Source organism: Oratosquilla oratoria, chromosome 30 (genome assembly GCF_046742065.1).
Source record: "Oratosquilla oratoria isolate Oo_2021 chromosome 30, ASM4674206v1, whole genome shotgun sequence".
Taxonomy (NCBI): Eukaryota; Metazoa; Arthropoda; class Malacostraca; order Stomatopoda; family Squillidae; genus Oratosquilla; species Oratosquilla oratoria.
In genome coordinates, this window is record NC_134806.1 from 39,229,338 (window position 1) to 39,253,547 (window position 24,210).

Genomic DNA, 24,210 nt, shown 5'->3' on the forward strand with positions numbered 1-24,210 from the left:
GTCGCCGATTTAATGAAGCGGCCTTGCTGTGGATGTGCTGTGTCTTGTGATACTGCTTCTGACCTAGGGCAGTGGACAAGATACAGGGATGACCTGTCATCCAGGAGGTGCCAAGATAAGAGGGAGGGTAGAGGGTGGAGGGGAGTGGAGTGTATTGGGGATGGAATGGGTGGGAATGGTTTTTATGCCTTTGTTTTTTGGCTACCTCCCTTGTAAGGGGGAAATAGCCTTTGGTATATGTACTATGCATACGTGTATAAACAGCATTACACAGTTTCACATTAGATTACTTTAGAAAGCATTTTTTAGACAAAATCATTGAAAGCCATGTCATTTCTACATTTTCATGACAACCAGCTAAAAAAATAAGTGCTGAAAGACTAAATATGACAGGATTATACCATATGGCCTGAGGCTATGAGGAAGCATTCATGGCCCTGGGCCTTGTAGTGTGCTCCTGTATTCTTTTTCAAGTGAAGTGGGTAGAAACTCCATTCAATGTCAACTGTACATTCAATGAATGGAACACATTTTCTACATAGGCAAGTATATAAGAAAAAAAATTAATATTTCAAAATTTTGCTCAATACTAATGTAATGTTGAATATCCCATCATTTCTTTTGCCGTTTTACTTGAGTCTGACATCTTTATGAACCAAAGTTTACCCCTAGCTAGCTGTCCCATAATTATGTGTATGATATTTTACAATGTCACATAACCATAACTTGTTCTACTAGTTTTGCAGTAGTATCATGCTAAGGAAGACAAGTAATCACAAAAATTCTCTTACATAATCTGCATAAAAATAATTTTATTTCATTTTATTTATTTTTTCTTACAAAAGTGCTAAACAGGCCACACATAACCAAGTGTGAGCAAGAAGACATTTTCATCTTATGTGTGGAGCAGAGCTGCTGCAAAAGACATTATTACACTGTCAGCACTTACTGCATAGAAAGGTCTTTGAAACACTTCCCATAATGTAGTTGTGTATGTGAATACCATTGTAAATGCCCCTGTAACATGACACTGTTGATGTTACATGTTATTATTGTATCTTCTTGCAATGTGCCATTTTCATCCCATACAGCACAAGCCAATGTCATGTAATGTCAGCCAATCACAAGAATCAAAACATGTGTGAGTTCTGGTGCATCTGTGGTCATTTGTGAGATCCTGTGGTGGTCTTGCCAATCATTTCATCCAACCATCCATGTAAACCACAAGAGCCGTCTCAATTTCCTCAAACCAATCATTTCATCCAATTGTCCATGTATGCCATAAGAGCGGTCTCAATTTCCTCAAATTGTGCTGGTGTGAAACGCTCAATCCAAGAGCATACTTTCCCTTCTGCTCCTTCTTGGTAAGCTACAAGTTCAACATCCTCTCCAGTCAGTCGGGTGTTGGGCATGGTGAGAATCATACGAGGCCTCCGTTTTCGCACCACAATGTCATGCCACCTGCCAAAAGGATGGCTGCCTTCCATAGGCACCTCAGAATACTTGTCAAACATAGCACGTCCTTCAGTGACATCTCCCATAGAACGGTACACCTGCAGCTTCTTCAAGAACTCATTCATGGCATCACGGCCAACAGTGTTTATTTTAGAACGGTCCAGTGTGAGCAAGAGGTCTGGCAGGCCATCCTCTCCAGTTTTCTCCTGCACATTAACCAACCCTTCACCAGCCTCAAGAGCAACACGAAGGATGACATAGCGTGCTTGAGAATGTGCCTGCCCCCACTTGCCTTGTGATGGCTGGTACATCTCCAGCCCACGCAGACCTGCATACATCATGTCAAGCCATGACACAAACTTAATATCATCACGGTCTTCTGATGCTACACCAAATATATCTAAAACTTCATCAATCAAGCCAAGGCACAGGGCAACTGTCTCAGCACGACACTCCTCATAAGCACTGGCAACACTGCCAAATTTGATGTTATAATTCTCACCTTTCTCATAGAAGCTAACTTCTCCTCCTGTAAATGGGTTTTTGACCTTGGACGGGTCAAAATTGAGTTTCCCGTTATCCTTCCTCCTCAGGAACTTGCCACAACCATGACCTAGCAGTTCATGTAGACCCACTTGAATCTCTAAAGCTGTGCTTCCATGTTTCTCTCGGATTGTATGGTCAACCTCTGAGAGAAAAGGCCCACCCTTCACACCTGTCCTTGCAGCCATCACATTGGTCAAACTCACATTCTTGAAACCTTCCTCTTCTTTCACATCTTTGTAATTTGGAATGTTAATGCCAATGGGTAAACCAGAGGATGCAAATGTTAAGATATCCAGTGATGAAAAATCAGGTCGCATAAAGATATCCTCTTCAAACTCTGGCCCCCATGGAAGCAGGGGTAGGAACTCTTTCTCTGCTCGAGCTACCAAAGTGTCAAACTTCCTTGACTGTTCTCTGTTAACGACAGCCACAAAGGACTCAAACTCTGCACGCTGGTTGGTAGGGTCTCTGTACACTTCAATGAAACCCATGTAGGTTTCAACTGAAGGGGACTGGTTTTTGACCCAGTGTGTGGAACCTACCTTGTGAGCTTTGACCGAACCAGTTGTGAAAGATTCTATGTACTTATCCAACATCTTAACTTCTTGCTCATTTGCCGTAAACTGTTTGGCACTGAGAAGCTCCTTGACCATCATAGAGAGGATGTTGGAGAAATCTCCACGTGAGACCCGGAATGTGTGACCCTGAAACTCATCATTCGCGACTGTGATGCCTTCAGCCGAACCATGCTTGATAGAAGCTAATCGGATGTCATATATAATCTTACCTCCCTCCTCATACTTAAGAAGGCGTGAGTTCCAAGCTTCTATACTTCTGGCAGCCATATACTCTTTTACTATTTCTGCGTCTTCCTTGGTGCAATTGGGCGTGAAGTACATGGTGACCCCATTTGGTGGTAGACCGAGGAAGCGCTCCCACTCATCTAGTGAGTACATGGGGCCAAGGGCACGATTCATGAATCCCTGCATGATGTCAGGAGCCTCAAGATATGCTTTGGATGCCTTGATCAGGGCTTCTAGCTTCTCACGGCTCACTACTGGGATGAACTTGCGATCTCCAAAACCCAAATAATTTCCCAAGTTATAGGACAAACTTGAAGTATAAATAAGGAGAGATTTGAATTCATCTTCTGTGAAACCAGCCTTCGTGGTGGCCACTTGCTGGAGAGTGTCGAGGGGCTGTGAACGGAGGAGACGCATCAGGAGACTAAATACTGCAGGTGCCTCCGGGGAGGTCTGGCATAGAACTATAAGGCCACCAAACCATGAGGCACGAGAAAGGTGATGGGCATATCGGCGCTCTTGAGGGGTCAGACCTGCAAAGGCTTCCTCACTCTTCAAGTAGAGGATGGGTGTATCGAGGGGTAGTTCATGAGGTGATGTCATCGCTTAGTTCCTGGCAAAAGAAAAGAAGATATCAGCATGTGGAAAGAAAATTAAATAAAAAAAATTCACAAACCCTTAATAACTAAAACTGTATGACAAATATAGAGTGGAAGTGGGAGAAAGAGAGAGATATCTAATTATGACACTGTCATTACTTTCAACAATACTTTCTTCAGAGCTAACCTCCTACCCATACATCATATATACAATCCAATCCTTTCCCCATCACCCTCACACATACCTCCTATACCAACTTATCTATATACACATTGAATAGCCATGGTCACACAACACAACCTTGATACAACCCTACCTTCACTTTAGACAATACTAATTATAGGCCAAAATCATTAACCAGCACAATTGTGATATTATGCGAGAGGATTGTGAAAGATCAATGGAACAAATATCTTGGAGATGAACAGTCTGACAGACAGTCAGTTTGGCTTCAGATCCGGAAGGTCGAGGGTGTCCAACTTTTTAAGTTTTTACTCAAGAATAATTGATGCTCTGCAAGACAGAGAGGGGTGGGTGGACTGCATGTATCTTGACCTAGAGAAAGCACTTGATAAAGTACTTCACAGTCAACTTGTATGGAAATTGGGTCATGTTGGAGGACTGAGTGGCAAACTACTAGAACGGATGAAAGTCTTTTTGAAAGATACATAAGGACAGTAATAAAGGATAAGCCATTAAGCTGGAGAGCAGTAATGAGTGGAGTTCCACAAGATTCAGTGCTTGCACAATTAATGTTTCTTGTCTACATCAATAACATGATGGAAGGAAAAACAAGCTATGACAACATGTTTGCAGATGATGCAAAAATCATGAGAAGAGTGAAAAATAAGGATGGCAGAATACTGCAAAAAGATCTAAACATTATTTGTGCATGGAGCCAAGAAGGGGAAATAAAGTTCAATACCAAAAAATGCAAAGTACTGGAAATGGGCAATAATGGCAAATGGCCATCCTTAAACTATTAATTGGGAAGTAAACCCATCACAAAAGCATAAGAAAAGATACTTGGGAGTCTTGATAAAAGACAACCTGTCACCCGACACATATCAGCAGGATTGTGTTAGAGACATATGGACTACTGGAGAAGATTAAAGTGACGTTCCACTATATGAACAAAGGTATGATGAAAAAGAACTCATCGAAACCCTGAGACTAAAAGCACTGGGTCTGCCAACTTTGAAAGATTGAAGAAAAAGAGGTGATATGATTACTGTGTTCAGGTCACTAATGGGGATAGACTGAACTGACAGAAGAGATCTGATTAAAGATAGGAGAGCTCTAAGAGATCGTGGGAGTAAATTAAGACCACATGTCTAAAGGATGTGAAGAAATACCATTTTCCAAAGATGCATATGTAGAATAGCTTAGAAAGTGATAGTCCGAGCTCAAACAATACATGAATTCAAATCTATTCTATACATACCAAGAGCTATTTCCCCCCTTATAAGAGAGGTACCAAAGTCAAAAGCACGAACCTACTCCCACCCATTCCCCTCCCATCCACCATCCTCCCCCCCCTCTCATCTTTGCTACTCACGAGTTCAAATCTAAATATGATAACTGGAAATCAAGGATATAGATTAAGTTGGAATTGTACATAAATTTGAGTCTAGTTATGTTAGAAACTTAAAGAATTGGAGGCGACTCAATGACCATTGCTCCTTTCCTTTATACTACAATTGGGTATATACTCTAACCATTCCCAACCCTAACACAAGCTCTACTACTCATATAAAAGCTTTTAACTATCTTTAACAGCTTCCTCCCTGTCCCATATATATGCAATACCCACTTGCAATGCCTTCATCGAGCCTGTCATAAGCCTTCACGAAGTCCACAGAGGCCCAAAATGCATCCTTACCTTTTGACAAAAACTTCTTGCAAATCTGCCTTACCACAAACATTTGATCCATGCACCCTCAACCTTACTTTAACCCACACTGTTCCTCTCCAAATCCTCTCAGTTAACACCCCATATACCTTTCTAACTATGCTTAACAAACTCATTCCTCTAAAGCTAATACATCTACATTCATCCCCATTTTTCTTTGTAAAGTAGAACTATACAAGCACCCTACAAATTTTCTGGCACACACTGAACAACCTCATTAGCCAATCCACTGTAACCATTTGTCAAACATGCCACATGACATTCACATAACCAGGTGCCTTATCAGGTTTCATTATTTTCAATACTCTCTATCTCACCTTTTCCTATATCCTTGTCATTTTCTTCTCCCATCAGTCAATTTTCCTAGCTCCTTCTAGTCACAATTAATCAATCCATAGCCTCTTCAACATTCATCAATCACTGAAATATTCTACCCATCTTTACTTCCAAAAGCTATCTGCATCCTTTATCTTTTCCTCTCTACCTGACTCATCCTTCTCACTTCCTAAACTTTTTCCCCCTTTCTTTTAAAAGTTCTGTCAAATACCTATCCCACTTTACAGTTACACTCCTCTTTAACTTCCACACCTTGCATTTTGCTTTTCCTTTTTTCTCATACCTTTCATATGTTTCCTTGCAAACAGTCCTCATTGCTCACTTCTCTTCCACCACTGCCTTCACTTCTTCATCCCACCAGTTGCTGCTTCTCTGGTTTCCTCCCATCCTCCTCATCCCACATACCATCTTTTCACACTTTATCACTTCATCTTTGAAACATGCCCATTCTTCTACTCCTGTTTTTCCTTTATCCTTTAACACATCTCATACTTCTCTCACCTCTCCATTTAATTTATTCTCAGCAATTCTCTCCCTCTGACAATATCCTGTCTTCTTTCCCCCAAATACCGAATACATGAACATCCAAATTCCCTCCAATCCTTCCTTTGGATATCACTAAATAGTCTATTAATGACTCATTTATTTGAAGTGTTCATTCCTAAGGCCCCACTCCACTACTGTCATAGCCAGGGTTGTGGAGTCGGAGTCAGAGGTTTTAGCTAGAGTCGCAATCGGAATTTTTTTTTATCCGACTCCGACTCCTTAAGTCCAATAAAATTATTTCTTTAACATGGTTTCCCTGCTTGGTTTTACCAGTTGCACAATTCAGCAGTTTTTGTATGGTTTTGCTTTTATTTTTGGAGGCATTAGTGAGTGTGTGCAGTGTATATGTACACTAAGTGGTCTCTCCAGATGGAAACAAAAAACAATCCATCAATAAAAAAAAATATATATACACAATACTGACAAGCTATCGTTGTCAGTCTGGGTAAAAGTGTTTGTGGTCATGTATTTGTAGTTGTTTCCTGTAAGGAGAGTGAAACTATATATATACTGTATATATATATATATCATATTTTGTACTATACTGCACTGCTTCTACTTCAACATAAATAAACATCAATTCATGCTGCCACTATGTGACGGCATTGTGTGCTACTAGTACTAATGTAAACAAACAACAGCTGCAAATTCTGCCTGAAGCAGTGTCTCCCAGTGAATTTTCTTTTCCTTCATTTTCGGTAGTTTTATCACATTTTCCTTAAATAGAAATATGCTAGATTATGATAAAGCTACTTCAGAATATGAAAATCATACATTTATCAAAGAAATTTAGTGGTTTGAAATATACGAAATAGAAACAGGCTACTGATCATTGTTACTAGTGAATACGATTGGCCTACAAAGCAAAGCAATGAAATATAGAAATCAGAGTAAAGAAAATCACGAACCATTTTAATCTAATTTAAAACTGATTATGTTATAAAGACAATTGCAAATTAGGCCTAAGTGTACCAGATATTTACGCTTTAACCCATAACCATAGTGATAATTCTATCTATATACAAAAGGCTTTTTTCCCCTTATCAGGGAGGTAGCCAAGTCAAAAGGCATAAACCCACTCCCACCCATCATCCCTTCCACCCTCACATCTTAGCTCCTCGTGGATGACGGGTCATCCCTGCATCCCGCCCACCACCCTGGGTCAGAAGCAATGCAGCAGGACACAGCAAGGCCGCTTCACTTAATTGGCGACCCCCCCTCTCCGTCCCCTCACATAGAAAATGGAGGACGGGGAGAAGTCCCTTCGGGCTGCGTCAAAGTATCATTCACACTTTCCCACTCCCCAAACCCCCCCATCCTCCCATCCCTTTCTTTTCATCACAGTATCATCTATACACAGCCCTTCTTAACTCATCCTTATCTTCTACCACCTCCTTTCCCTGCTCCACAGACATTCCCCTCTTGCTCAACGCCCCTGTCATCCCATCCATCCATCTCATCCTCGGTCGTCCTCTCAAATTCACTCCCTCCATACCCCTTTCACTGTCTTCCTTCATCCATTCTTTCCATGTGTCCAAACCATCCTAATAGTCTTTCATCAGCCCTCTCAGCCAACTCCTTTTTCACCCCCATCACTTCCTCGTTTCTCACTCTATCCAGCCTTGTAACCCTCACCATACTTCTCAGACATTTCATCTCAAACATATTTAAACTCTTCGTCTCTACCACTCTCAAATTCCATGTCTCTTCCCCACACAGCGCTGTCGGCACAATCACCTCTTCATACAATCTCCTCTTTGCATTAATTCCCAAAAGTCTATTTCTCATTACTTTTTTAAATCCCCCAAGGCATTTATTTGCTTCTCTCAATCTACAGCTTACCTCTACTCCTCCCTTTGCAGCCACATATGACCCCAAGTACCTAAAACTATCCACTTCCTCCACCCTCTCCCCTTTAAGACTTACTTCCAACTCTCCACCATCCTCTCCTTTTGTACATCTCATCACCTTACTTTTACCCACATTTACCTTCAACTTTCTCCTATCACACACCCTCCCAAACTCAGTCACTAACTTTCCCAATGCCTCCTCTGACCCTGCCACAAGTGCAGTCTCATCAGCATACAACAACTGACTTACCTCAAACTTTTCTCCATTTTCCACAACCAACTCCAGTCCCCTGCCCATTACTCTTGCATTTACCTCCCGTACCACCCCATCCATATACACATTGAACAGCCATGGTGACATGACACATCCCTGACATAGTCCCACCTTTACCTCAAACCATTCACTCTCTCCATTTCTGATTCTAACACAGGCTCTACTACTCTCATAAAAACTCATGACTGCTCTTAACAGCTTTCCCCCAATACCATATATCTGCAAAACCTCCCACAGTGCCTTCTTGGCTACCCTGTCATAAGCCTTTTCCAAATCCATAAAGGCCCAAAAGACATCCTTACCCTTTCCTTATCACAAAAATCTGATCCACACCTCTCCTAAACCCACACTGCTCCTCACCAACTATTTCCTCTGTTCCTCTCCTAATTCTCTCAATTATAACCCTCCCATACGCCTTCCCAACTACACTCAACAAACTGATCCCTCTGAAACTACTACATTTACACTTGTTCCCTTTTCCTTTGAAAAGCGGAAATATACATGCACTCCTCCAGTCCTCTGGTACTCTACCCTCCCTTAGACACACATTAAACCTCACTAACCAGTCTACTATTACTTTACCTCCCTTCTTCAGACACTCCGCATGACACCCATCTAACCCAGGTGCCTTACCTGCTCTCATCATTTTAATCGCTACTTTCACCTAATCTTTTCTTATTTTTTCCTCACCCAACACAGTCATTTTCTTTGCGCCTCCCACTGTTATCACCATTCCCTCCCTATCCTCCTCTACATTCAACAGTTCCCTAAAATATTCTGCCCATCTTCCCCTTATCGCTCCCTCTTCCATTATCATCTTTGCCTTTTACCTTTTCTTCCCTACTTGAATCAACTTCCCTTCCTCTTTTAATCTTTTAATAATAGTAAAAAGAAAATATTTAGAACAAATCTTGTACATTGTGTAATGACCTTGGTAAAGACAAATATTGATATACTGGTATACGGAATAGTCTGGAAAACCCTACTATTGATAATAGCCTATTGAGTGACTACCAGACCTTAAATATTACCTACAAGATATACAGTTTGCATGATTTGGCTATGTTTTTTTTTGTAGGAATTGGTAAACAATAAGCATTGGATGCAAGAACAATTTAGATTATTTTGCCAAAGTTTCCTACTTTTCCCAGTGATGTAGCCTAGGCTACTTGTAAGGTCCTACCTGTTGTATGATAAATGCTGATTATGAGATAGGCTAAACTAGCCTCTCAGTTTGTTGGCCTAGGCAATCTCCATAGGCTAACCTAGCCAATCATTAGCAGTTTGTATTATTTTTAAAACTTTGATGAAGAGTGTATATACAGGATATACATTGTATATATATATATATATATATATATATATATATATATATATATATATATATACAGATAAAACCTATTTCTTTTGGTACATGTTGATTATTGGGTTCTTGAAAAATTATATATATATATATATATATATATATATAAAATAAAGAAGAAAAAATCAAACTAATGTAATAAAAAATTATTTGTTTTTATTTTGTTTTTTAATTACTTTTGTTTGTTTTTTTTTCATTTTTTTTTTATAAAAAAAAGTAAACCCAAAATAACCTTATAATCCACATTTACCTTTCTTTTTACCATAAATTGTAGGGTCGAATTTGTTTTTCCTAGACTATAGGCTGCCTCTATTCATAGGGTAGTCTAGGACTCTAACCTATATTTCTCATAGGCTAGTCTAACCAACCATATCATCACATTAAGATATCAGTTTACCCTACTTATATAAAGTACAAACTACTATTTTTTTATGTGCAAATTTCAATTGAGTAGTCTATAAGTTCTATAATTATGAATAAAGCCTATTTTTTTAATGTTTACAGATAAGAAATTTGTATAGATTTGAGCTTTAACCTCGTTATTAACGTAATAATACTGGTAGATTCAAGAAACATACAAAATATTTTATTATAAAAAAAAATTATAGATTGAATTTTCAACCTAGTTATTAACATAATAATACGGGTGTATTTAAGGTACAGTACATATATTTTGTTATATCCTTGAAAGCTTTGTCTGCATTTTTACCATTACAGTAATTGGCAAGCCAACAATAGCTGTAAAAGACTGTCTATAGATGTGCACTGTGAAATAATTTGTTGCTATTGTGCAAATAGAAAGCAGGTCTCATTATTCCAAGTTTAAAAAATCTAAAAAAATTGATATGTTGAGAAAATTTAATAACCATCCAGTATAGAATAGTTTTATAGCTAGTTACAGGATACACCATTTATAGAAGTTTCCAGAATGTAGTTTGTATTAATGTTTCATTCATTCTATTTTATGGGAGTTATAGCCAGTGGAATGTATTTCTATTTTTAATAAATATTCAATAAATATAATTATTAATTCAAATTCCTGAATAATTTGTCAGCTGTCAAGTGACAGAGATGATTTTTATCTTTGAATAATCTAAACTAGCTTCTTTACCTATGTTGACAGTCTAATTAATTCAAATTATGTTAACATCTAGAACTCCATCATGTACACACGTACATGACAGTGTAGACAATAGTATATATCCACTACGTATGCACTATGCATGTACGTCTTCATGTATGTAAAAGTCAATGGAAGTGTTTTTGTGTGGTTTACTGTTTTGTAGGAGCTATGTCATGCTGGGATAATGCCCTGAGATAAACTTTGACCAGTCTCAGAGGCCAGATAGGAATGACATTAGAGCATATGTCACAGCATTTGGTGATGACTGAAAAGGGGAGGAACAACAGCAGCTATGAACAGTGTGCACAGGGGAAGGTTGTCTCTCTCTTTCCTGAACTGATTCCTGGCTTTTATGATAACATGGTGAAATTAATTCTGCAATAAGTACTAGGTAGGGCATCCTCCATTAACCTTTCCTCAACATGATTTGTCACATTTTTTCCTAATATTGTGATAGAAGGTTTATGAAATAACAGATGATTTTTTTGGGGGGGGAGGGGATGGGCACAAAGGAAAAAGAAAATATATAGCTTGAAGTGGCAACTCTGCCATAACAGATTTGAAAGTGCTCATAAGCTGGTAGATGATCATGAGCATAAATAATACCATTATATATTTAATATATATATCTTTATACAAATATACGTGCTTGTGTGCATAATATATAAAGCTGGTTGAGTGTATATGTGAGTATATTTATCATACAAGTGAATGTTCCACGTAAAAAATAATATACATGAAAAATATTTATAAAATGCTTGCTGAATAGGTGTGGGAGGCTAGTATATAGATCTGCAGAATAGATTTCCACATAGGGGTCAAGGAGTTAAGGAGTCGGGAGTCGGAGTAATCAAAGGAGTCGGAGTCGGAGGAATCAAAGGAATCGGAGTCAGACCTTATACCATCCGACTCTGCAACCCTGGTCATAGCACTCTGCAGGACCCATTCTCCTTAACCACCCTCTTCTACATATACCGTGCTTGCTTTCATAAACTCTCTACACAAATCTCAAATATAACATCTCCATTATAATTCTTACCTACCAACCAAAACCTCCCTACTGTTCTATCTATAACCCATCTCTTACTCTAAGGGTTACGGAGTCGGAGTCAGAGTCGAAGGTTTTAGCTGGAAGTCGGAGTTGGATTTCTAAGAGTACTAGGAGTCGGAGTCAGAATTTTTTTATGCAACTCCGACTCCTTAAGTGCAAATAGAAAGCATTAGGTCTCATTATTCCAAATTTTAAAATCTAAAAAATTTGATATGTTTTGTGTTAAGAAAATCTAATAACCATCCAGTATAGAATAGTTTTATAGCTAGTTACAGGATATATACCATTTATAGAAGTTTCCAGAATGTAGTTTGTATTAATGTTTCATTTATTCTATAATATGGGAGTTATAGCCAGTGGAATGTATTTCTATCTTTAATAAATATTCAATAAATATAATTATTAATTCAAATTCCTGAATAATTTGTCAACTGTCAAGTGACAGAGATGATTTTTATCTTTAAATAATTTAAACTACGAGCCTGCGTAAAATAGACACTTGTGCTTCTAAAATACCCGATTTCAGTAAAGCTCAGTTCATAGGACTACGCCAGGAGCTTCAGCTTACAGATTGGGAGGCAAAATTAAACGAAAGGCCTGTAGATCAGATGTGGGAAATATTTCAAAATACGCTCACTAAGATGATTCAACCTTACATTCCTTTTAAGGACAGACGTCCCCCAAATAAGGCTCGCCCAAAGTGGCTCGACAAAGAAACTGAAAAAAGTATTGCTAAAAAGAGACAGGCTTATAAGAAATATAAGTGCTCGGGTGCATCTAATGACTATGAAACTTATGTATCAATACAGAGAGATTTAAAAAAGACAATAAGAAAAAGAAAACGACAATACGAAATGAACATCGCTGATAAATCCAAAGAGAATCCCAAAGAATTCTATAGTTACATTAGAGATAAAAAGGTTGTTAGGAATCACATTGGTCCACTATTATCTGCTGACGGTCAACTTGAATATTCAAATGAAGGAACGTGTAATATCTTAAACAATTATTTTAGCTCGATATTCGTAAACCAAACACCTCAAAGTGAATTTCAAACTGAAACCTGTGAAAAGTCTGGGGTAAACTTACTCACTACGGTAAATATAACAAAAGAAAAAATTAAAAGGTGTATAGACAAACTCAAAGTTAATAAAACACCAGGGCCTGACGGTTGGCATCCAAGAATCTTAAAGGAAATGAAAAATTAGATTGTTGTTCCATTAGAAATTATTTTCAAGAAATCCATCATATCCGGAGATGTCCCAAGAGAATGGAAGCTAGCTAACGTTACTCCCATATTCAAAAAAGGTGACAAAAAGAAACCAAATAACTATAGGCCTATAAGTTTGACTTCAATCGTAGGAAAAATAATGGAAACTATCATCAGAGATGCTATCGAACATCATTTAGAAAGTAACCGTTTGATAAATGATAGCCAGCATGGTTTCAGATGGAAACGTTCTTGCGTGACTTACTCAAATTCTACAACACAGTTATCTCGAATTATGACAAAAGAAACAATATAGATTTAATATATCTAGACTTTGCAAAAGCTTTTGATACCGTCCCACACAAAAGACTACTTACTAAACTAGCTTTGCATGGAATAAGTGGTAGCCTATTAGGTTGGACTAGTAATTGGTTGAATGGTCGAAAACAGAGAGTTGTTTTAAATGGAAAAACTTCTGGATGGAAAAGTGTTGCAAGTGGAGTTCCTCAGGGTTCCGTTCTTGGGCCACTTCTATTCATAGTATATATAAATGATATAGACCATGGACTAAAATCTACTGTTTCCAAATTTGCTGATGATACAAAACTGTGCGGAGTGGCAAATGATCACTCAAACCAATTAGATATTCAAGAAGATTTAGATCAATTACAGCAATGGTCTGAAAAGTGGCTAATGAAATTTAACACAAGTAAATGCACATGGGTAAAAATAACAGTATGATTACAAGTTATTTGGAAATTCGTTAACAAAAGTGGATAGTGAAAAAGATCTCGGCGTAATTATCAGTAACGACCTCAAATCATCCAAGCAATGTATTTCAGCCTCTGAGAAAGCAAATAAGATTCTAGGACTGATTGCACGATCTTTTGATTTCAAAAGTCCATCACTCATTAACAAGCTATATAAATAGTTAGTTCGTCCACATTTGGAATATTCTGTTTCCGCGGGACACCACGAGCATAGCTCCCCTTCCCGCAAAATACAACTAAGTAAATACAAAAACCACTCCCACCCATTCCATCCCCACAAACTCTACTCCCATCCACCACCTTCCCTCCCTCTTATCTTGGCTCTTCCTGGATGACATAGCACATCCACAACAAGGCTGCTTCATTAAATCAGTGACCCCCCTTCTCTGTCACCTCATGCAGAAATGAAGGCTGAGAGAAATCCCTTCAGGCTGTGTCACTTTATTTTTCACACATACTCTCTCACCCCCCCCATCTCCCCTTCATGCATCACAGCATCATCCATATACAACCATTCTCCATTCACCCCTATCTTCTGTCCTCTCCTGTCCTTCCTCAACAGACATCTCCCTCTTTCCCAATGCCCCTTTTACCCCATCCATCCATCTCATCCTTGGTCGCCCTCTCATGTTCACTCCTTCCACCTCTGCCTTCCACACCTCTTTTACTAATATTTCTTCACTCATTCTTTCCATGTGTCCAAACCATCCCAGTACTCTTTCATCAACCCTATCTCCCAACTCCTTTCCCACCCCCACTGTCCTCCTCATTTCTCACTCTGTCTAGCTGAGAAACCCCTATCATACTTCTCAGGCGCCTCATCTGTTTCTGCCCCGTACAGTGCTGTTGGCACAATCATTCCTTCATACAATCTATTCTTAGCATCCACTCCCAAATGTCTATTTCTCATTACATTTTTTAATCCAAGGCATTTACTTGCTTCAACATACATCATACATATACCAAGGCTTTTTCCCCCTTACAAGGGGGGTAGCCAAAAAGAAAAAGGCATAAAATCATTTCCACCCATTCCATCCCTGAATACACTCCACACCCCTCCACCCTCCCTCTTATCTTGCGACACTGCTTCTGACCCAGGGCAGTGGACAGGGTGCAGGGATGACCCGTCATTCAGGAGGTGCTAAGATACTTGCTTCTAAATGCACAAAATAAATTTACTCCCACCAAGTCAATACAGAATAGTAATACTCCCAAATGGATTATAGACAGGCTGAAATATGAGATTGGAAAGAAAAGAAGACTTTACATAAAAAATAAAAATAAAAAATAAAAGGGGGGGGAATCCAAATATAAAGATGTGGCTAGATTGGCTAAAATGAACAAGTGCACAGCAAAACATAACAATGAAATTAAGGTTGCTATACAAACTAGACCCAACCCAAAGGTCTTCTTTCATTTCTACAGAACAAAAAAGTAGGAAAGGACAAAAATGTCATGATAGAATCAAAAGAAAAAATGAGTGAAGTGTTTAACAAATAGTTTCTCTCAGTGTTTATTAGGGAGAGGTTAGATAAGGTAAGTACCTGACTGTGATCTGATTTTCAGTGGGGATGAAGAAAGTAAATTATCAAATATCAGCATTAGTAAGGTATAAGTAGTCAAACAGATTGAAAAACATACATACATACATATACCAAAGGCTTTTTCCCCTTACAAGGAGGTAGCCAAATGAAAAGGCACAGAAATCATTTCCACCCATTCTATCCCCTACATACTCCACTCCCCTCTACCCTCTTATCTTGGCACCTCCTGGATGACAGGTCATCCCTGCATCTTGTCCACTGCCCAGGGTCAGAAGCAGTGTCGCAAAACACAGCACATCCACAACAAGGCTGCTTCATTAATTTGGCAACCCCCTTCTCCATCCCCTCATGCAGAAAAGGAGAGGACAGGGAGAAATCCCTTTGGGCTGAATCACTTCATTTCTCATACATACTCCCTCACCCCCCATCCCCCTCATGCATCACAGCATCATCCATATACAGTGGCCGCAAAAAGTTTGGGCGCAAAATTATAGGCGCCCAAACTTTCCGTTAAACTCAAAACATGCGAAAAATACAACTTTCCGCCCAAACTTTTCGCTATTTTTCAATGCTAGCGTTTGTACCCATATTTAGCCGAGACAATACGCACTACTTGGCAACTCTGTTTAGGCGCACTCGATGTCACGTGGAGTCAGTTTCTAAACATCTCTCACGGGGAGTAGTCTTTTTTTTGCGGTGGTCTCTGTTTTTGTGCCTTGATATCTCCGTAATGGGAAGTGGTAAAGAGCTGGAAAGAGACACAGTTGTTACAATCATAAGTGTAAAGATATTGCTACTCGTGTGGGAATTGGAGTGCGTCAAGTGCAAAAGTGGACCAAGAAATTTCGAGACGGAGGAAGTGACATCATTCCTACTCCAAAGCATCGCTCTGGTTGGCCAAGGAAGATATCAAATCGTACTTCTACAGTTATTAGGAGGCAGTTAGATAAAGATCCAACGCTCACAGCTCAAAAACTGAAAGAAAATAACCCTGCACTGCTGGATGATGTGTCTGTAAGATGCATTTCTGATCATTTCGCCAAAGATTTACAATACCGTAGTTGCTGTGCTAAAGTTCTTCCCCTCCTAAGTGCAAAAAACATACGTGATTGCATAGCATTTTACAAGAAATATAAGGACTGGGAACGAGTATTGTGGAGTGATGAGTCAACGTTTGTGGTGTCGTCGGGCTGCAGGTCGAAGCGTGTGAGGCGCCCCAGGGGGTCTGACCCTAATGACCCTCACTATACAGCTAAAGTGGTGAAACATGCTGCAAGTGTTATGGTGTGGGGATGCTTTGCATTTGGTGGAGTTGGCAATTTAGTGTTTCTTGCACAAAATGAGTGTGTAAATCAGCACACTTATTTCGAGTTATTGTGTGATAACCTGCCTGAAAGTTTTGAAAAGTGCAATGCTAGTTGGTTTATGCAGGACGGAGCTCCTGCTCACACAGCTCGGTCTGTTACCCAATGGTTAGAAGACTGTGGTGTTGATTACTTCAAAAAATGGCCTGGAAATTCTCCAGACCTAAATCCCATTGAGCATGTATGGCATATAATTAAAAAACAGCTTGAAGATCGTGACGTCTCCACCATAGCTAAGCTAAAAACAGGAATACAGGATATTTGGGATAATATTATTCCTCAACACGTACAAAACCTGGCAAGATGCATCCCGGCACGTTTGGAGAAGGTCATAAAGCTTAAAGGAAAATCGCTTGGTAAATAAGGTATGTAATAAGCCATTTATAGGTCTTTAAATGATTATTTAAATGTCACAAGTGTTTACATTTGTGTCTCGTTAATTACGCGCCCAAACTTTTCGCGGCCACTGTACAACCATTCTCCATTCACCCCTATCTTATGTCCTTTCCTGTCCTTCCTCAACAGACATTTCCCTATTTCCCAATGCCCCTTTTACCCCATCCAGCCATCTCATCCTAGGACACCCCCTCATGTTCACTCCTTCCACACCTGTTTTACTAATCTTTCTTCACTCATTCTTTTCTTTTCTTTCGGAAAGGGGGGGGTCGCCGATTTAATGAAGCGGCCTTGCTGTGGATATGCTGTGTCTTGCGACACTGCTTCTGACCCAGGGCAGTGGACAAGGTGCAGGGATGACCCGTCATTCAGGAGGTGCTAAGATAAGAGGGAGGGTGGAGGGGTGTGGAGTGTATTCAGGGATGGAATGGGTGGGAATGATTTTATGCCTTTTTCTTTTTGGCTACCCCCCTTGTAAGGGGGAAAAAGCCTTGGTATATGTATGTACTCATTCTTCCCATGTGACCAAACCATCCCAATACTCTTTCATCAACCCTATCTCCCAGCTCCCTTTCCACCCGTTCTCCTCCTCAACTCCTCATTTCTCACTCTATCTAGCCTAGTAACCCCTATCATACTTCTAAGGCATTTCATCTCTAACACATTCAAACTCCTTCTCTCTTCCTCTCTTTATGCTCCATGTTTCTGCCCCGTACAGTGCTGTTGGCACAATCACTCCTTCATACAATCTCCTCTTAGCATCCATTCCCAAATGTCTATTTCTCATTACACTTTTAATCCCCCAAGGCATTTACTCACTTCTCTCAATCTACATTCTACCTCCACCCCCATTCCTACCTTTCCTGCCACATTCACACCCAAGTATCTAAAACTATCCATTTCCTCCAGTCTCTCTCAAAGAAGTGGATAATTTTTGATTGAAAGACAAAGCTACAAAATCCCTGGGTCCAGACAATAATTTTCTGAGAGTGCTTAAAGAGTGTAAATTTGAAATCTGCGACCAGTTATCAGAAGTATTAAGTCCATATACTCTGGTTTTATGCCTATTGCTTGGGGGCAGGCAAACAATGCTCCTGTTTTCAAAAAGGGAGATAAATCATCTATATGGAACTACAGGCCAATCAGATTGACATCAGTTATAGGTAAAATGCTTGAATCATCAAGTTAATAGACTCAAGAGATCACATCGAGACATAGTTTGATTCACGACTCACAGCATGGTTTCTCCAAGGGTAAGTCACGTGTGACTAATCTTCTATCTTTTTTACATTAACATATATATGGTGTCAGATAAGTGATAGTTACAATGTTATTTAACTTGATGCAAAGCGTTCAAAAAGGTGCCTCACCAGACTACTAAATAAAATCAAAGCTCGTGGCATAGGAGGTAAAGTGTTAGAATAGATTAAAGCTTGGATCAGTTACTGAAAACTGCAGATCTCCATAAATGGTGTAAAGTCCAGCTGGGGATGTGTTACTAGTGGAGTTCCCCCACGCTCAGTTTTGAGTCCCTTATTGTTCATTATATTCATAACTTGGACAATGGGATTAATAGTGATGTTAGTAAGTTTGCAGACAACACTAAAATAGGACACCCTATTAGGTCAGGAGACGACGCTGAGATTCTGTAGGATGATCTTAACAAATTGTTCACATGGTCAATGAAATGGCAAATGGACTTCAATACCTCAAAGTGCAACATGTTCAATGTAGGGCCACACAAGCTCTGAAAACAGATATAGCTTAGATAACATGTTTTTAGAGAAAACTGAGTGCAAGAGAGATTTGGGAGTTCTGGTGAGTCTTGACCAGGAAACAGTGCATTAGTGCCAGGAATAAAGCTAACAGAGCATTAGGTTTCATTGCTAGGACAGTTATGAATAGAAGTGCAGAGGTAATTATCAAACTCTATCTAGCATTAGTTACACCCATCCTTGACTATGTAGTACAGTTTTGGTCTCTGTCTTAGAGAAGGGACATCAATTCACTAGAATCAGTAGAGGAAAATTACCAAGATGATGTATGGGCTTAGAAATCTACATTATGAAGAGAGGTTTAGACACCTTAACTTACACTCTCTGGAAAGACTCAGAGTGCTGGGTGATCTAACAGAGGTGTTCAAGTTGATCAAAGGGTGACACAAACAAGGTCATCATATTAAAACAACAGGGCAGGACTCACAGTAATGGATTTAAATTGGACAAATTTAGATTTAAGAAGGAAATAGGAAAGAATTGGTTCACTAATAGGGTGGTCAATGAACGAAATAGACTTACTAACCATGTAGTGAGCACTGAAACATATAATTTGTTTTAAGAAATGGTTAGACAACTTTATGGACGGGGATGACAGGTGGTGATGGACATAGAACTGCCTAGTGTAGGCCTTATGGTCTCTTGCAATCTCCTTCATTCTTATGTTCTTCTCACAAACAAACTATGACAAGTTCAAGAAAAGACAGCTGTAGAACAAAAGTTGTCATTCTTTTGGAAGTTGAAATTTTTAGAATCTAACATAGATAAAACAACGATATTTGGCTATGGCCCATAGTGGTGCCCCATAATAGTTCCCAAAGTACTGTATACAGTATTGGCTACATGTTACTATGCAGTCAATGTCCCCAGAATGGGCAATGGTGATGATAATCAGAATAATGATTAATAATAATAATAGTAGCCTAATAACAATGATAAAATGATAATTATGATGATATAAGCTTATCCCAGCATAACAATGTATAAAGACACCCAATACAGCTAGGATAGACACCAATTAAAAACACCATTTTCTCTAGAAATGAAATACAATGCGAGACTAACATTATATGTGGTAGGCTACTTTCAATTCTTCCTATTTACACATTCTTTAGAACTGACCTTAATCCTTCTCTATTTGCTTATCAGAAGGATCAAGGTCAGTTCTAAATTAACCACATAGCAATCAGTACAACTATCCAAGAAACAATAATGTTACTGATACTACTGAATAGTTTTATGGAATTCATCACAATGTAAGGAAGAATAATTTCTTTTACCAATATTAGGAAAAAATAAATAAATAAAGGTAAAATTTTACTTTCGACCTTTGTTGGAATATAGCAATACAAAATTAAATAGTAATTTTGTAAATTAAAATGTATGAACGTAATATGCAATTTTGTGTGCGGAAATGAAAATAAAAATAGTTGCTAAAACAATTTCATAATACGAAGTCGTGTACTACGAATGGTACGCCATGTTTGTTATGGTAGATTCCGACGTCGGAGAAATGAAAGGACGATAAATTTGTCTAAACTAACCTAACCTAACTGGTAAAATTTTACTTTCGACCATTGGAGGAATATAGCCATACAAAAGCTGAGAGAGTGGTTGAAAAGCCCGCCAACGTCTCTCACGACGACGACGACGACGAGGACCAGCCGGATGATATCTAATTTGCAGGTAATGATTTATTAAACACAGGTTAGGTTAGGTTAGGTTAGTTTAGTTTAGTTTTGACAAATTTATCGTCCTTTCATTTCTCCGACGTCGGCATTTACCATAACAAACATGGCATACCATTCGTCGTACACGACTTCGTTACTTAAGAAATCTGTTTTAGCAACTATTTTTATTTTCATTTCCGCACAGAAAATTGCATATTACGTTCATACATTTTAATTTACAAAATTACTATTTAATTTTGTATTGCTATATTCCAACAAAGGTCGAAAGTAAAATTTTACCTAAATAAATATTACCAATTAAGACTCGAGGAAAGCACAATATAATTTGAGTATCTCAGCCATTGCCCACAATTTCATTAACTTTAACTTTTTTGCATCTCTCATAATTGTGTTTCTTAAAATTAATCACTGTAATGTTCATTTTATTTCCCTCCAGTGGACTGCGGGCCATTCATCAACATGAATGACCCACTCCCACATCACAAATCTAAATTAGACATCACAAGGTTTCCAATCAAGCGGAAAGCACAATATAATTTGAATATCTCAGCCATTGCCCACAATTTCATTAACCTTAACTTTCTTGCATATCTCATAATTGTGTTTCTTAAAATTAATCACTGTAATGTTCATTTTATTTCCCTCTTGTGGACTGCGAGCCATTCATAAATATGAATGACCCACCCCCACAATACACATCACAAATCTAAATTAGACATCACAAGGTTTCCCTTTCGACAATAGAACCTAAGCACAGTACAATTCTGAACAAGACCATAGAAGAATACTTAAATACTTGTGGGAGGATGGAAAAATAAACACCAGGACTGAATATTAAAAAACAACCCAAGTAAACAATCCACACTTTGTATCAAATATACCTTGTTGGATGAAGTTAGGTAAGTTACTAGCCTAATGTACTCACATAACCAGGTAACCGAACCTAGCTTGTTAAATATGGGGAAATGTGGGTGGGGGGCTGGAGAATTTGGGGTTTGTTCTTATCATGTTATACCAAATGCAATCTAGAACCATTTGCTAACCTACCAATGATCCAATCCTCACTGTGACTAAGCATGTTTTCACTTGTGTATATTTGGCCATGATGTGCTCCTAACTTTTACCTATTAATGAAATACCTTAAAAACAACTGATCTGCAATGTTAATAAATAAAAAGTGCTTAAAGACAAAACGGAAAGCCCAGATCTTACGAAAACTGTCAGCTACACTAATTAATATCATTTATCTTCATAGCACCTTTACATACACCATTAAATTGAAAGTATTACAGGCCCCAAGGAAATACAAAGAGAACTCTGCAGGAACATAAATAATACTAACAAGTTTACCGAATACCGTGGGGAAAAAATTGACAGAAAACACTAGAACGACTAAAAAGTCAACAACCTGTACGGTATAATATTTTCCTTAGAAATTGGCTATAAAATAAAATTAAAACTTAACAGGCTCCCTTCACACCTAAAATAGCATATCAATGTCTGCTTTTACTTTTTTTACCTCGAATTTTACTTTCCGCCCACTTGCGTACACTGGCAAGCTATGCTTCCTGATCACGTACCGGTACAAAAATTCCCGTGAAGAAACAACAACATTTCTCTTCGATCAAAACCGATGCCCCACCATAACAAACAAAATTTATGTCATTAAAGTACATACTCAACAACACAATGACATTTCGTAAGTTGATGAGCAATGCCTGAAATAATTTCTAGATGACACTTTTCAGTCAACTGATGACCTAATTTTCGATGTTAATACACATATACTACGTTTCAAGAGATCTACACAAGGTTATAGTTTTGTGGATTCACTTTTTGACATAATTATCACTACTGATATTCCTAGAGGTCTCGTTTGTTTGTTAAAACAATGGGTAAGTGTAACGAAGTGCACATCTAAACGATTAGAAATAAAAAAATTAAATATTCATTTTGTATATTATAATACATCAATGTAATGTACGTTTTTATTGGCGGAAACCGATAACAAAAAAGTTGCTATAATAGCGACAAATCGGACGTCGGCGAGCTTCGAGACGTCATGTTTGTTTTAGTGTGAAAGACGAACAAACGGAAGTCTAATAAATTAGTATTGTCTAACCTAACCTTCTATAGGGTGGCGTTTAGCATCCCTAGAGGTAATAAGGGTTGTCATAGGCAGGGAAAGAGGATTGTACAGGACTGGGCAGACGATGCAGACATGGAGTTTCCAAGCTCGCATCGCAGCTCAGTTCGGTAGTATATCACTTTTTGCAAGGTTTTATAAGTTACTGGTTTCCGCCAAGAATAACAGATATTACGTTGATGTACTTTAATTCACCAAATTAACATTCAATTTTGTACAGATGAATCGCGTAGGTGTGTACTTAATATCAATGTTGTAAAATCATGGCAACACAAACAGTATCATTTCCCTGATCTCTTCGTAATCATACGTTTTCAGAGGGCTGAACTTCCTACCTACTTATCTTTCCCTAAGTTGTTCCCGCAACAATGTATATTTCATTCTCACGCCCCCTCCATATGTTGAATGATAATGCAGAACTCGGTGTCGACTGTCGAAGGGCATACAAAAAGCTTAACATATTGTTATTGTGGAGTATGTCTGGTTGTGTACACTTTATACCAACTATGCTAACAATTTAAGCATCAATTTCGACTATCCTAATTTCCATATAAACACACTACATTGCATGTTATTCATACTATCGAATTCACTGTAAACTACTTACGTTCCTTCGAAACACACCGTCATAAAGAAAGTTGAATTAGGAAGCGTAACATGCATTAACCAAGTATGATGGAAATTAGTACACCTGTTTACTCTAACGCACGCCAACAGATGGCAATACTGTTATACATGGTTAGTAATATTTACTTTTTTAGGAAAACGTTCACAGTAGGTGTGGTTTAATGATAGGTGTAAGGTATATCTGTCGGATCTATCTATTATATATACAACTTTTATATTAAAAAAAAATTCTGCGATTGTCTATACAAGTTTTGTGTCCATAGTAACTAGTTTACAAATTTTGTGAGAGTGCAATTTTCAATTACCGGTACAATATTATATTGTACCGGTAATTGAAAATTGCACTCTCACAATCAATATATTCCTAATCAATATATTGAATATATTGATTAGGACGTAGGGTAGTTGATTACACTGAGTAATAATTTTTTACAAAAGATTTGTTTCTTAATTTTTTTTTGTGATTCTGGTGCAAAATTTTGCGCTGGTTCAAAATAAATACTTGATTTTCTTTTGTCATCGACCGTTTTAGTGATATAGAAAATTATACTAATATGAAGAAATGTTAATGTATAGGATATGGAAAACACAATTGTCGCTTACAATTTTTTTTTTTTCAGAATTGTACTATACATGTTGACGTTCTTGACCATGGCTACAAGAGGATGCAGGAATTAACCATATTCATTTTGTTATGTGTGTGGTTTCTATGTTGGACCTAAGCATGTATCACATAAAATTGATAAAGGTGCGAAGTGCTGGATTGCTTATTGACTGTACTCTGGAATGAATATGGGTGACCAAGAAAAAACATGGGCCCCTCATGTT

At 38.3% G+C, this 24,210-nt stretch overlaps 1 protein-coding gene across 9 annotated transcripts; it reads right to left on the bottom strand.

Annotated features, from left to right (window-relative positions):
• Nucleotides 1-792: 792 nt before the first annotated feature.
• On the bottom strand, nucleotides 793-23,492 carry DppIII (dipeptidyl peptidase 3). Of its 9 annotated transcripts, none has more exons than XM_076212784.1 (2): nucleotides 23,363-23,492; nucleotides 793-3,417 (listed from the first exon to the last, which is right to left on the bottom strand). In XM_076212784.1, the coding sequence occupies exon 2, from the start codon at nucleotides 3,405-3,407 to the stop codon at nucleotides 1,254-1,256; it is 2,154 nt and encodes a 717-aa protein (XP_076068899.1). In that variant the 5' UTR covers nucleotides 3,408-3,417; nucleotides 23,363-23,492; the 3' UTR covers nucleotides 793-1,253. The 9 variants fall into 9 exon arrangements, with proteins under 9 accessions (XP_076068899.1, XP_076068901.1, XP_076068900.1 ...); XM_076212786.1 differs by lacking the exon at nucleotides 23,363-23,492 and adding an exon at nucleotides 22,288-22,429; XM_076212785.1 differs by lacking the exon at nucleotides 23,363-23,492 and adding an exon at nucleotides 22,190-22,332.
• Between the last annotated feature and the right edge of the window lie 718 nt (nucleotides 23,493-24,210).

Bases quoted from the DNA above. Each gene is read 5' to 3' on its own strand.
- DppIII (XM_076212784.1), bottom strand. From the start codon at position 3,407: ATGACATCACCTCATGAACTACCCCTCGATACACCCATCCTCTACTTG.